A 15,240-nucleotide genomic window follows, 5' to 3' on the forward strand; every position below is an offset into this window, starting at 1 on the left:
TTTACTGTGTGCATTTGTGGTAGTTGCCTGCTGATCGCCTGCGAACCCTGCTTCACGCACGCTGCGGTCAGTGCAGCTGCTGCACGTCATCTTGCACCAGATCTCCGTGTGTTCGTTTGTGGGTACAAACAAGTATCAAGGGCGAGCTTCCCGCAACATGGCAGTATCCTTTTTCCACATACTGTGTCGTGACGTCACGATTTTGTATATTCTCCTGAAAACGAAAACAAAAGTGGCTGTTATATCAAATTATTAACGACACTCTGAGTGGAACCCAACAATTTTTGTTGGGTTCAGAGGTCTCGGCCTCAACGTGAGAAATGAATAGTCGAATATATTGTGTCAGTACCCCTATAGAGTCGGAAAGAGGGCTGTATAAGTTAGAGAGTAAATGGATGTAGCTGATATTCTAGCTGACGTTAGGAGGAAGCAATGGAGTTGGGCAGATAATGTAGTGCGATAATTAGATACTAGAATGGGTGCCAAGGGAAGGAGAACACATTTGATGATGGCAGATAACATGTTGGTGTGATGACATTAGGAAATATGGAGGCATAGGATGGTGTAACCTGATACAAGGCAGGGTAACTGGAGACAGCTGGGAAAGGTCATTACCCTGCAACACTTTTATGTTGTTGCACTGCTTGGCACGAGGTCGCGGGTTCGATCCTGGTCACGGCGGCCTCATTTCGATGAGGGCGAAATGCAAGAACACTTGTGTACTTACCGTTAGGCGCATTTTAAGAGAACCCCAGGCAGTCAAAATTAATCTGGAGCTCTTCACTAGTCTATCACATGTCTCATAATCGGACCATAGTTTTAACACGTAAACACCAGAATTTAATTTTCTTGAGCCTCTGTTGTGCAGAGAACAAATTAACCTCTTCTCTCGGTGTGTATGATAGGTCTCAATTTTTGCATTGTAGTTTGCACGAATGTTTTCTCTCCTCTTTTTTGCTGCTTTCTCGCATTTTTTATTGTTGACCTGTGCAGATTAAAGCTTTATGGACATTCAGAGCTTTGTCCATTCCTTTCAAATATCCATATAACAAACCCAGATGTAATGAATTTATGAAATCTAACAATGTAAATCTAAAATGTTTCTTGATAATATCAGCATGTAGCATATTAGTGCCAATATTAACTGATATCAGATATAACGAGAGAGTTTTTATGTCGAACACGACTTTGTTATACTGAGGATTGACTGAAATCGCCTTTCTTTCCTCTCATGGAAATGCATACTGTAGGGGCTTAAAAGGAGCACAAGTGTGAACCTATTTAGCTCTTGTTGTATGTGTCTCATGAGTAGTGCAGATCTTGGCGAATCTTCACAGTGGGCCTTTGTATCGTGCAGACGACGATGCAGGTGAATGCGAAGTACGATGTCCTGCACCACTATGACCCCTCGCAGCAAGGCAGCCGTGAGGACGTCATGGTCCTTGAATGCTCCTGGAACAAGGCTGCTGTGTTGCAGCAACCGCCATGCGCCGATGCGCTCTGCCATCTCGTACGTGTGTGCACCTCTTTCGTTCACCTCGCTCACTCGAAGTCTGCAAAGAAATAATACGTGGACATCTTAGCCGACATTTTCTGCGCCCTACGAAAGAATGCATTCAGGAAAGTGTCAACTGGAAGAGGAATGCATTTCGAAGTACATTTTCACAACAGCTTTAAATTGGTGCGAGGAGCAAGAGTTCTAGCAAATGGGTGTGCTCTGCATCCTAGGTGGCTTCAATTCTGAAATTGCAGTAAGGCCTAGCTATAGTGAGGTTCGTTGTGACCATCACTTCGTTTTAATTGTTTTTGGTTCTCACAGCCAACATTACTCACCAACCTCTGGGGGAGCCAAACTAATGTGAGTTCTCCCCAGCACTGAAGCACCGCTGAAGAGATTTGAGAAGAGTGCATGTGACTAAATTTTATTCTTCCAGGTTGCGGTACATGCCGCACGATCTGGCCATGACTGCAATGAACAGCGGCACATTCACGATCAAGTCGATGCGCTTGTGACTTGGTCTTTTGCTTTTATGCTCTTTGCAATAATTAGGCTTTTCAGCTTTTCATGTGCGTGCCGGCAGAAGGCTGCAAGCCTCTGATCTTGTACAACAAAAATGCACTATCTTTACGCTGACATCTAACAAAGAATAGTGTACAAAATCAGAGGCTTGGGCTCAGATAACGTCCTACTGTTCCACTCTGTGCTTATGCCAAATCCTTCATTATCTGTCCGGAACTGTTCAAAATGTCTTAGGCCCAGGTCGTATTATGGGTGTGGCCCAAGCCATTTTTACTAATCACGGAGGGATAATGGAAGGTTTTAAATAACAACACTGTGGAATAGTTTGACGTTATCCAGGCCTTGCAGCAGCTCGCGTGCACAGTCACAAAATGATGATAAGTCACCAATTGATAATACAGTCAAACCTCGATATAACGCACATTGATTTAACAAAATTTGCGATGTAACAAACTATTTTTATTTCCCCCATCTTAGTTCTATTGAATTACCGAAACCTTGATCTAACAAAATTCTCGATATAACGAAGTTTTTCGCTCCAAGTACAGCTTCATTATATCGAGGTTTGACTGTAATGCAAGAGCTGTATGTGAAGCTGCGAAGCCTTTGGATGAGCATGTGCAGCAGTTTGAAGACAACCGCAAGCCATGCACTCAACTGTTCACGCTTTATTGTGGAACCTAGAAGTGATCTACAGCTTCTGGCGAAAATATGTCCACCTATGAAAGCATATGCCAGCCTCTCTGAGGCACTTCATCCCTGTTTATGTAACTTCTATACCACAGTGTGCTACTCCATCTGTCGTCCCCCTTCTTGATGTGGTTAAAGAAGGCTGCATTTTCCCGGCTATTATGTCGTTATGCTGGCCTCATGTGTTTAAGAACCACAGTTAATGAAGCCAAAGAAAGGCATAGGGGAAATATGACTGTGGTTTTAAATTAAATGTGGAAATTAATAAGGAAAAGACATGTGAAAGTGCATGAAAATACGGCTGTCCTCCCGCAGGTGATGCATATCACCCACATTCACGAAGTGAAACGTCACTGTAACTTTTTTTTGCGACGACCACCTCTAAAAAGTAGGAGGCACACGGTACGAAATGAAATTGAACTTGTTGGCGACACCGGAATATGATGCCACCTGAGCGAAACATAATGCTCACTTTGCACCGCCTGCAGCAGGGAACTGAGGCGCGTTTGGGTTATCGCCTATTAAATGTGTGCCGTACACTTGGGACTGCACCATACATGTTGTGAAACAGGTAGGTAAAGGTGCTTATTGCAATAGGGTTGATTGCGATAGCTGTGAATATGAACGCAACACAGACTGACTGTGTTGTGTGCACGCTCTGTGTTGTCTGCACCCCAAACAGTGCATCTTCGTTAAAGGGGCCCTCAAACACTTTTCAAACAGAGTAACAAAATGTTGCTGATCTGTAGACAACATTCCTGTGAACATGTCAGTCAAATATTCTCTGCATGCAGCAGGGGATTTGCAATCTTGTGTCAAAAACAATAAAAAATCTGTTGCTCTCTCCTTCGCAATGTGATCAGCAGCTACCGCGCAAGAAAGTTCAGCCGGTATTGGCGGATTTCGAGATGGCAAGAGCATTCTCAGTATAATACAGTTGAATCTCAATATAACAAAGTATTGAACTTCTTATACCTTCTTGTCCAAATAACACCATGTATTTAGAATCTCAGTATAAAGAAGCATATTTATACACAATTTCAATACTGTACAGTTAAACCTGCTTTTAACGAACCTCCATATAACGAATTCCTGGACATAACGAAGTTTTCCTATTCCCCGCCGTTACTCCATAGAAGCACATGTATTTGAGACCTCTAAGTAACAAAGTGGCAGCGGGATACCCCCTCGAAATAAAGAATTTTCCCCGCCTTCAACCTGGAGATTTCGTCGCAAATTTGGTCATTTTTGCGTGAGCAGCAACTGGAAGCACCTTCTTCGCCGCAACGGAATGCGAAGCGGCGGCGGCGCGCTTGGTGCGCTCGAATTTGCGGCGACTGTGAGGCAAGAGCGAGCGCACGTGTGCGCAAGGTGGGCCTGCATCCCTCGACCCGGCGATCTTGCCGCCGTGACCTTCCCCCTCCCTTCATTCAAACCTGATCCCGCCGCTTGCTGCAGCTGGCCTAGCCCGCCAAGCCAGCACTCTCCTTATTCAGTTGATGTTGCCGAAGGAAAAAAAAAATCATTTTTTTTTTTTTTTGCAACACGCTGGTAGCGCCACTCTTTGATTACTGTGCAAGTCTCTGCACTTCACTTCACTAACCTGACACTAGGTGACACTATACGACGCTACAACGCCATCGACTCGCTCGCTCTTCGTTTCCGACACCTCGCGCTTGTGCGAAACGACACGTGTCCACGCATCCAGCACCTGGTGTGACATTCCAAGGATGAGTGCTTCGACGAAAATGGAAAACGGGTGTGCGTTACAATCGAGGGCGCGTTAGTATCTAGTAAATACGATAAGCGTTTCTTTTTTTAATTTTCATGCCGAACCTGCATATAACGAAATCCTCTTTATAACGAAGTTTTTCGGGAATTTGTCAATTTCGTTATATCCAGGTGTAACTGTATAACAACATTGCTGCGTTTATTAATCAGATTTAGACACTTTCAGAATTCTTGCCTTGTATTTTGCCGGTTGAATTTGCAAAAAGATTGTTTTTCAGTGAATGAAGCTCAATACAGTAGAACCCCGCTGATACGTTTTTCACGGGACCGTAAAAAAAAAAAAGAAAAACCGCAAGAGCCAGGAAACAGGAAAAATTGAGAAATCGGAGTAGTGTTGAATTGCACACAATATTGTTTTAATTCTTACATGTAAAAAAAAGTCGTAGTTTCACCCGACAGCCGAAGTATTGATTATGATAGCAAATTAGTAGACAGCTATACAAAGTAAGAATAGTAGTTTTATCATCCGCATAAACTTGTAAACATTTGCTTATTAACTATATTAACAAGCATGGTTTCAGCACCCACAGGCAAACATGAACACATCACACTCGATGAGCGTGGACGCGCGTTGTCAAACGTGCGTTGGTGAGGAACGCGCGTTGGTGAGTAATTTAAGCACCGCTGCAGAAGCGAGCGAAGTGACCTTCATGCTGTTGTCTATCGCTTCAACACAAACTGAGCACCGAGAACACACAGCATGGACAAAGCTACAAGCCGCCGACGCACCTACACTGCGTAGACTGCCCCCAACGCAGATCGGCCCCAATGCAGATCACTTTCAAGATATGGCCCACACGGCCGCGCGCCGCCGCGCAGTACGCAGTTGATGCTAGAGCACAACGCTGCCCGCTATTCCTCCCCCCTCGCTCCCTCGCCGGCGCCTCGAGCGCAACGGAAGAAGTTGCGCTTCCTCCCTGCTTTTCTTTCTTCCACGCCCGAGATTTAGACGCGATCGTCGGCTCCCCTCGCACACTTTCACTCGCACATACAGCATACAGCGCGCGGCGACGGCGTTATCGCCCTTGGACTTTATACGGAACATCTATGAGCCAAAACCAATTTTAGGGCTGCAACGCGTCATAGACACCATCTTTAGATAGCAAATGCGGATCTCAAGGGCCATACTTTTGCTGGAAGAAGCCGAAAATACGTCATAAGTGTCGGCCACGGCACTTTGGGTGGCCAATGCCATCGCCAAGCAACCAAGCCAAGCGACATGAAAAGTCAAAATGGCCTCTCGGGCCGGCAGTTCGCAACGTATTGACACGTACACATGTTTATCTTTCACCGGTGGCCGCTTTCCACATTGGCTGACAAATGTTAAACGTTATCGCTCGGCGCAGGACGCGCCTGCATTGGAAGCTTCTCGGACGTTATCAATACTTCTATCCGTCGTCTGTGGTCACCGACGCCCATGTAATCTGATTGTATGAGCGACGCGAATTGTCTAGAACTTTCTGGAAGACACGCGGGCATCAGGGATTAATCTGGAACCTTCGATGACTCAGGTATAAAAGCCGACACGTTTCGCCGCTGATCAGATTTCGACGATCGCCGACTGTGTTCGCCGCTATCGTTGTGCTTCAAGTGTAACTTGCTTTTGTGGGCACAGGTTTGCCCAATAAAGAATCAGTTTCGTCATTCCCAGTTTTACGACTGTTTGCTTCATCGTCACTACTACGTGACATCTGGTGGAGGTGCTTTTATGTCCTTGTACCGGACCCCCCCGTCCAGCCGTGAGCCAAGCCCACACCGTCTAGAAGACGTCGACGCCTACCCCGACCAGCGAGCTAGTCGCAGGCTACTGAACCTGCCACCGGAGTACGAACCCCTACCTGAGAAGACCAAGAGGACAAAAGTCATGACCTCGGCAGCAGCTACCATGACAGCCCCTGTGCCAACATCTGCGGTCGTGATGCAACAATCCAGGGAGCCGCCGACTTTCCGCGGTTCGTCATGTGAAGACGCCGAAAGCTGGCTGGAGGCATACGACCGGGTCGCTACGTTCAACAAGTGGGACTGCGACGAAAAGCTGCGCCATGTTTACTTCTCTCTTGAAGATGGCGCCAGAACCTGGTTCGAAAATAGGGAACGTTCACTAACAACCTGGGACCTCTTCCGAGCCGCCTTCCTGGGCACCTTCACGAGCGTCGTCCGTAAAGAAAGAGCTGCAGCCTTGCTGGAAAACCGTGTACAGCTCCCGAATGAGGGCATCGGTATGTACACTGAAGAAATGACTCGATTGTTCCGGCACGCCGATCCAGCTATGCCCGAAGACAAGAAAGTTCGCTTGCTCATGCGGGGAGTTAAGCAGGAGCTATTCGCTGGACTGGTACGGAATCCACCAACAACAGTCCAAGACTTTCTCTCGGAGGCTACGATGATCGAGAAAGCACTGGACATGCGCAACTGGCAATACAATCGCCGTTCGACGCCACACTACGCCGAAGTCCAAGGACTTTTCGACGACCTATGAGACACCATCAGGGCGATAGTACGCGAAGAGCTGCGGAAGTTGCTACCGTCGTCGCAGCCTCAAGTTGCTTCCATCGCCGATATCGTGCGGGAGGAAATCCAGCAATCGCTAGGACTTCCCGAATCGCCGCAACCCCAGCCGGAAGCGATGACATACGCCGCCGTCGCCCGTCGTCAAGGCCCCCCTCCGCGCTCGCGCCAGGGCCCCGTAACGCCGCAATTCCGTCGCCCAGCGCCGCCGCCGCAGCCAGCACGCCCGCCCGTCGCCCAGCGCAGCTACCCGAGAAAAACGGACATTTGGCGCGCCCCCGACCACTGCCCGCTCTGCTATCACTGCGGGGAAGCCGGCCATGTCTACCGCCGATGCCCATACCGCGAGATGGGCCTACGAGGGTTCGCCGTCAACGCGCCACGTCCACAGCTTGGCGAGCGACCACGTGACATCGACGACTACCTCGCCGGAGCTCAGTGGCAACCACGACGACCCTCACGCTCGCCGTCACCAGGCCGCTACATCTCGCCCCATCGCCGTCAGTACACCGGTCCCACTCGGGGCCGATCTCCCAGTCCTTACCTGGGAAACTAAAGGCAGCAACCGATGGAGGTGCGGTTGCTGTACGAAGCAATACCGAAGATCCTCCGCCGCCGACGAAGAAGATTCGCGAATCACCACGACGAGGTATCAGCACGCCGCCTAGCAACAGCCTTGACAGCACTTCGCCGCCGAAAGAAGACCTACCGACGCGACGTAGCAGCAGCGGAGCAAGCCGACGCAGCCGTGATCCGATGCCACGACTTAACTTCAACACCAGACGACGGTCTACCGACTTAGACGTGCTAATCGATGGTCATCACGTCACTGCTCTCGTCGACACTGGAGCCGAATATTCCGTCTTCAGTGGCCCGTTCGCCGCCAAGTTGAAGAAGGTGAAGACTGCCTGGCAAGGACCCGATATCCGTACAGCGGGAGGCTACCTACGCCGGCTGGAATCTGCACAGCACGAGTCACTGTGAACAACCGCACTTACCCGGCGAGCTTCGTAATCCTGCAGCACTGCTCCAGGGATGTCATCCTAGGCATGGACTTTCTAAACCAACACGGTGCAGTCATCGACTTAAGGTCCAAGTCGGTAACGCTTTCAACGCACAACGCGATACCACCGGATGCAGACATCAGTTACCATGCCTTGAAAGTGCTAGAAGAACAAGTCACCGTTCCGCCTCGCTCCAGCGTAATGATTTCCGTCGGTACCGAAGTGCCTGCAGACATGGAGGGCGTCATCGAGGGCGATCATCACTTACTGCTCGACCGTGAAATTTGCGTCGCTAGAGGCATAGCTGAGCTACGTGCAGGGAAAGCAAGGGTGATGCTCACGAACTTCAGCCCCGAATACAAGCACATTAACAAAGGCACCACGGTCGCCTACATCGACGAAATAGTACAAGCCAGCAGTGCTTTCGCCTTCACGGATTCCAGTGCACCTGCAACGACGACTATAGTACCTGAACCAACTTTCGACGTCAACCATAACCTTCCCAGGCATAGGAAAGAACAGCTAAAAGCTCTGCTCCTGCAATACAAGGACTGCTTCTCGTCGTCGTCAAAAGTTCGACAAACCCCTGTCGCCAAGCACCGCATCGTAACCGACGAAAATGTCCGCCCACTCCGTCAGAGCCCGTACCGAGTTTCGGCGCGCGAACGCGAGGCCATAAGGCAACAAGTCGACGAAATGCTACGCGACGACATCACCCAGCCGTCCAAGAGTCCGTGGGCGTCCCCCGTGGTGTTAGTGAAGAAGAAGGATGGAACCCTACGTTTCTGCGTCGATTATCGTCGCCTCAACAAGATCACGAAGAAGGACGTATACCCCCTCCCACGGATTGACGACGCCTTGGATCGACTCTACAACGCAAAGTATTTTTCGCCGATGGACCTCAAAACCGGCTACTGGCAAATCGAAGTCGACGAGAGGGACCGGGAGAAGACTGCCTTTATAACACCAGACGGACTGTTCGAGTTCAAGGTCATGCCGTTTGGTCTTTGCTCGGCACCTGCGACTTTCCAACGCGTCATGGATACAGTACTGGCAGGCTTGAAGTGGCAGACTTGCCTCGTGTATTTGGACGACGTCGTTGTGTTTGCCTCAAGCTTCGAAGAACACCTGCGGCGCCTTGAAACAGTTCTTCAAGCTATCAAGACCTCCGGACTCACGTTGAAGCCAGAAAAGTGCCGCTTCGCATACGAGGAGCTCTTGTTTTTGGGCCATGTCATCAACAAGTGAGTCTAGCTAACTTGAAGGATCCTTCAGGTCGCCTCGCACGATGGAGTCTGAGACTTCAAGCATTCGACATCACCGTCGTTTACAAGTCCGGGCGAAAGCACTCTGACGCCGACTGCTTGTCTCGCGCCCCCGTCGAACCCCCGCCACAGGATGACCAGGATGACGACACTTTCTTGGGACCCATCAGTGCCGACGAATTCGCCGAACAACCGCGAGCCGACCCGGAACTAAGGAACCTTGTAGATTACCTGGAAGGCAAGACCGTCACTGTGCCGAAGGTGTTCAGGCGAGGATTGGCGTCGTTTTTCTTGCAAAACGACATTCTCCTAAAGAAGAACTTCTCGCCTCTCCGAGCCAACTACCTCCTCGTGGTACCCTCAGCATTGCGTCCAGAGGTTCTGCAAGCTCTCCATGACGACCCAACGGCTGGACACCTCGGTTTTTCCCCCACGCTCGCGAGGATACAAGAAAAATACTACTGGCCTCGCCTCTCTGCCGACGTCGCCCATTACGTAAGGACATGCCGAGACTGTCAGCGACGCAAAACACCGCCGACAAGGCCAGCCGGACTTCTACAGCCGATCGAGCCACCTCGCCGACCGTTCCAGCAGATTGGGATGGACTTACTGGGGCCTTTTCCGACGTCGACGTCCGGGAATAAATGGATCGTCGTAGCTACGGACTACCTCACCCGCTACTCCGAAACAAAAGCCTTGCCCAAAGGCAGTGCTGCCGAGGTAGCCCGATTCTTCGTTGAGAACATCCTCCTGCGTCACGGTGCCCCAGAAGTCCTCATCACCGACAGAGGTACTGCCTTTACGGCAGAACTAACTCAAGCCATCCTGCGATACAGCCACACAAGCCATCGCCGGACCACCGCCTACCACCCGCAGACGAATGGCCTCACCGAGCGCCTAAATAAGACCATCGCCGACATGCTGGCAATGTACGTCGACGTCGAACACAAGACGTGGGATGCCATCCTTCCGTACGTGACCTTCGCATACAACACGGCCGTGCAAGAAACGACGCACATGGCGCCGTTCAACCTGGTCTACGGAAGGAACCCGGCAACGACGCTTGACGCCATGCTACCGGACGTCACCGACAAAGAAAATCTCGACGTTGCCACCTATTTGCAGCGTGCCGAAGAAGGTCGACAGCTCGCCCGACTGCGCATCAAGAACCAGCAGAGGACCGACAGTCGACACTACAACCTTCGACGACGCTACGTCGAGTACCAGCCCGGTGACCGTGTTTGGGTCTGGACTCCGATACGCCGACGAGGACTTAGCGAGAAGCTGTTACGTCGCTATTTCGGACCATATAAGATCACCCGACGTATTGGCGCGCTGGACTATGAGGTCGTGCCAGACGGCATTTCGCAATCACAGCGGCGCCGGGCACGACCTGAAGTCATCCACGTGGTGCGTCTTAAGCCTTTCTACGCCCGCTGACAAACTTGGGTACTTTGTTACGTTGTTATTGTTTTTTGTTATTTTGTTTATTACGCATGGTTTTGTTTTCGCTTTCGTGTTTGTTTGTAGCATCGGGACGATGCTTTTTAAGGGGAGAGTATTGACACGTACACATGTTTATCTTTCACCGGTGGCCGCTTTCAACATTGGCTGACAAATCTTAAACGTTATCGCTCGGCGCAGGACGCGCCTGCATTGGAAGCTTCTCGGACGTTATCAATACTTCTATCCGTCGCCTGTGGTCACCGACGCCCATGTAATCTGATTGTATGAGCGACGCGAATTGTCTAGAACTTTCTGGAAGACACGCGGGCATCAGGGATTAATCCGGAACCTTCGATGACTCAGGTATAAAAGCCGACGCGTTTCGCCGCTGATCAGATTTCGACGATCGCCGACTGTGTTCGCCGCTATCGTTGTGCTTCAAGTGTAACTTGCTTTTGTGGGCACAGGTTCGCCCAATAAAGAATCAGTTTCGTCATTCCCAGTTTTACGACTGTTTGCTTCATCGTCACTACTACGTGACAGTATGATGCGGGAACGGTCCCACAGTTGCGACGTAACAGCGAGGTTACCAATGCATTGGGTTCTGTGGGAGCTGTGCCCAGACCGGCCAAAAACGACATAACAGACGGGAAAACGCAGCACCCGGGAACGTAACAGTGGGGTTTTGCTGTTATTGGCATGTTTTTGTCCAGCAATTTATAATTGCATAGGCTGCGAATGTGATAAAAACGACTTCTGTTTGTACATGTTTTTGGTTTTGTTTTTCTTTCAGAACGTCCAGATCTTACCTGGAAATGAGCGCAGTCCTGCAAGATCTGTGTACAAGGAAATGAAATTTGTCAAGGTGGGGAAAGAAACTTTCTTTCTCACTTACACATCTATATGTCTCTTTTTATCTAGCTTCTGAGTTTACATAACCCGTCCTTGCCTTACACTTGTGCTGCACATTAGAGCATTTAGTTAAAGAAAGGCTGGCCACAAGTGCAAATGTCAGACATTCGCTCTCTGCATGCACATAGGGCACTGAAATTCAAGACAAAGAAATATAGTGCTGGGCAGCAGACAAGGTTTGTTGGAAGGACAAAGTAACTGCAACTACTTGATTTGGACAAGTTGATTCATTCCAATGGTATACTGACGTAGGACAATATGAATAAGGATAACGGAAACATGCCATGTTGTCTTCCCAGCTGAAAAAAGGCAGCCTTTTTTGTCCTGTTCAACTGCAAGCTATAGTGTATTTCTTGGTCAAGACAGTGCATGCATTTCTAAGTTAGCCTCACAGCAACAGCATGAAATGAACAAGGACAACTGCATCAACTTAATTTGGGCAAGTTGATTGACCCAGGGTAGCATAAATATACCAAATAGGGCCAACACTGGCCCTGTTGTCTTTACAGCTGAAAGAAGGCAACTTTTTTGTCTTGTTTGGCTGCAAGTTGTGTATATTCCTTGTTCAAGAGGACACATGCATTCATAGTCTAGCCTCACAGCGACAGCACTGAGTGTGTGTGGCGGCATTTTCATGTGACATGGGCAGGCGAGTGCTGTGTGGAAGCTGGCTTTGCGGGCACCTACTCTCTCGATCGCGTGTGCATCGCACCTTTTCTTGTTTACGTGGGATCTAGCGGCCGGAAAATCTGTAATACGATCACGCTTAGACGATATACTGAACGTTGGTGCCAAAAGTTTGATTTCCGGGAACCATTAACCATTAAAAAATAAGTGTAACTGTATTGGGCCATTTTTTGTATTCATACAAAAAGGGATCATATCTACGAGGTTCTGCTGTAATTACTATCGCAATAATAAGAAAGGAAACAGGTTAAAACTTAGCAGCTCGCTTTGTTATGCAGTCTGTCTAGCCATGATGCTTTACCAACTAGCCACCGTCACAGCATTACTGCGCAAAATGCTTGCATACTTATGTCATGTTTAGTTGCATGTTAAGGTGGTTAAAATTATAAATCTGGAGCTCTTCCCTAGTGTGCGCCTCCATAGCCTATGCATTGTTTTTGGATCTTGAACCCCACAATTTCTTAAGCAACAGTTTCGTCATTTTCTGGCTGACTACTGTGCGCTTGTGTTCTAGCAACTTGTCGAGTGCCTGACCACGGGAGCAGTTGCGTGGGCACCGGATCTCAATGGGCCAACTCTCATTGACAAGGTGAAAACGCTGCTGCAAGGTCAGTGCACTGCCATTTGCTGCAGCTGCTTCTCTCTCCAACTGCAGTGTTCTCGTTTTGCCATTTCATTGGTTCACTTCAAAATCATGTCATATTGCTTCGCACATATAACCCCGCAATTTAATTAATTTAACTTTAACCAGCTGAGATAGCATGTCACACTCTGATGCTGTCTTTCCAACATGTGTCAGCCGTTTCTGGTGCCTAGCTCAGAACTGTTAGAAACACACAAGAGAGTGACAAAAATGGAAAACTTGATGTGTTCCCTGTTTCTGGTTTTTTGTGCTCATGGCTGAGAGAACTGAAAACATTCCCTACAATCTTGCCTTATACAGTTGAATTGCGACGATGTGATCACCATCAATATTAATTTTGGGGTGATAGGAATTTTGAAAACTCAACCAGAATGCACCAAATGCAATACGTTCTATTTTGGGATGACTATTGTGCTCTCTCTCCCAGGCTGCAGTGGATGATACAAAATTCTGAGCCGCTGTGAGATATCTGTCAGGGAACTGTGGCTGCATTGTACATTTGCAATGGCAGTATAAGAAATCTTTGTCTCCTATGATCCTGGAAAATAAATACCTGAGCACTTTAAAGCAGCCACTGCACTGTGCAGGGAATGGCTGGCAACATTGTTCGAGAAATGAGCGTTAAGTTTTGTACATTCCGGAAGGGTCTCATCAATGACATTGTGGGAAGAGCTGGCCAGGAAGCCACCAATGGTTTTGTCTGGAAGTAATGATTGTAAATAAAAAAGGATGTCTTACTTTTACTTTGGTGCTGTGGTTGTGGCCTGTGAAAGTGATACGAATTTTGGCTGGTATGAGGACGTATTTTCCAAGGTTTTGAAAAATCTGTACGAAATTCCTCTGTTTCTTTTTTTTTTCTTTTTTTTTTTCATGACAAGTCACTGAGGTCCTACTGGATCTTTCCGTCGTAGACTTTCATCACATGTTAACAGTGTTTATTTGTCTTTTTTGCATGCCAATGTGCAGGATCCCGTAAGGGCAGTTATCGAGGAAAATCAGGGACGCCCTTTCCAGATGTCGGCTGGAACTCATCGGACTTTGACCTCTACATTGAGACAGTGGTAATGAGCAAGCGGCAGTCCGTGGATTTCACTGACGAGATGTGGAACGCTATGTCAGGTACGACATCGTGTCACGCTACCCTCAAGATTCCGGCCAATGGTTGGCCGCAATCGAGCTCTGATAGACTCTCATACAACTTCATTTAGTATTCATTCGTTCACTTGAATGAACGTAACTTCAAGTTCAACAGTTTCCTACTGGCTGAAGCTGGCTTTCCATTTGTGGATTTCACCCTCTCTCCTTGTGACAGGCTGTGGGACGTACCAGGAGCTCAAGGAAGGGTTCTGCATGATATTTCACGCTGTGCAAGCTGGGGATATTAGACCATTGGTAAGTGATGGCCTCACCTTTGTCCTGTCAGAAGAAGCAGGAAGACAAAATGTGGCTTATTTTGGTGTATTATCCATGCATAAAAATCACATTTCCACACTGATAACTCGCATGAACATTATGTTTTAAAAGTTCGAAGAGTAACTGAAAGCAGACACAGAGCAATCTACTTTGTCACACCTGCCTTCTAAAAACCTTGCAACTTGTGTTTCATGCCAAGAGCTGTAGGGAAAATGGCAGCTGAAGGGGTGTCACATATCCGCATTTTAAGTCACTTACAATGAACACGCATTCTTAGGTAGCTGCGTTGGTGATCTCAACGACCATACTCTGCCGGGGATTTCGGAGTTCGTGTGGTGCCATGGTGTTTGTGCATGATTTTGAGTATGAGGCCCCAGACATAGAGGGTGCCAGACTATCATGTAAAGTGGAGAGCAAACAGTGTTGAGAGGTAGCACCAGTGAGTTCTGCTCTAGAAACATCTACCGCAATTGTGCTGACTACATTTATTGTATGTTAAAATGAAATGGAATTATACAGTTAAACCTGCTTATAAGGAACCTCCATATTACGAATTCCTGGATATAACAAAGTTTTTCTATTCCCCGCCGTTACTCCATAGAAGCACATGTATTTGAGACCTCTATGTAACGAAGTGACAGCGGGAGACCCCCTCAAAATAACAAATTTTCCCCGCCGACAACCTAGAGATTTCGCCCTAAATTTTGTCATTTTTGCGCGAGCAGCAACCGGAAGCACCTTCTCCGCTGCGACGGAATGCGAAGCCGCGGTGTCGTGTTTGGCGCGCTCAGATTCACAGCGACTGCGAGGCGAGAGCGAGCGCGCGTGTGCGTGCGTGCAAGCGTGCGCGAGGTGGGCCTG

At 48.5% G+C, this 15,240-nt stretch overlaps 1 protein-coding gene across 2 annotated transcripts in view; it reads left to right on the plus strand.

Moving 5' to 3' along the window:
* The window catches only part of LOC119455303 (protein zwilch homolog), a 90,356-nt gene that overhangs the window by 38,401 nt on the left and 36,715 nt on the right, over window positions 1-15,240 (plus strand). For both annotated transcript variants that reach the window (XM_049668694.1, XM_037716702.2), the window contains exons 7-11: window positions 1,358-1,510; window positions 11,518-11,589; window positions 12,838-12,931; window positions 13,933-14,085; window positions 14,279-14,358. In XM_049668694.1, coding sequence (XP_049524651.1) covers window positions 1,358-1,510; window positions 11,518-11,589; window positions 12,838-12,931; window positions 13,933-14,085; window positions 14,279-14,358 — 552 coding nt within the window. The remainder of the gene's footprint in view (window positions 1-1,357; window positions 1,511-11,517; window positions 11,590-12,837; window positions 12,932-13,932; window positions 14,086-14,278; window positions 14,359-15,240) is intronic.

Source organism: Dermacentor silvarum, chromosome 6, assembly GCF_013339745.2.
Source record: "Dermacentor silvarum isolate Dsil-2018 chromosome 6, BIME_Dsil_1.4, whole genome shotgun sequence".
Taxonomy (NCBI): Eukaryota; Metazoa; Arthropoda; class Arachnida; order Ixodida; family Ixodidae; genus Dermacentor; species Dermacentor silvarum.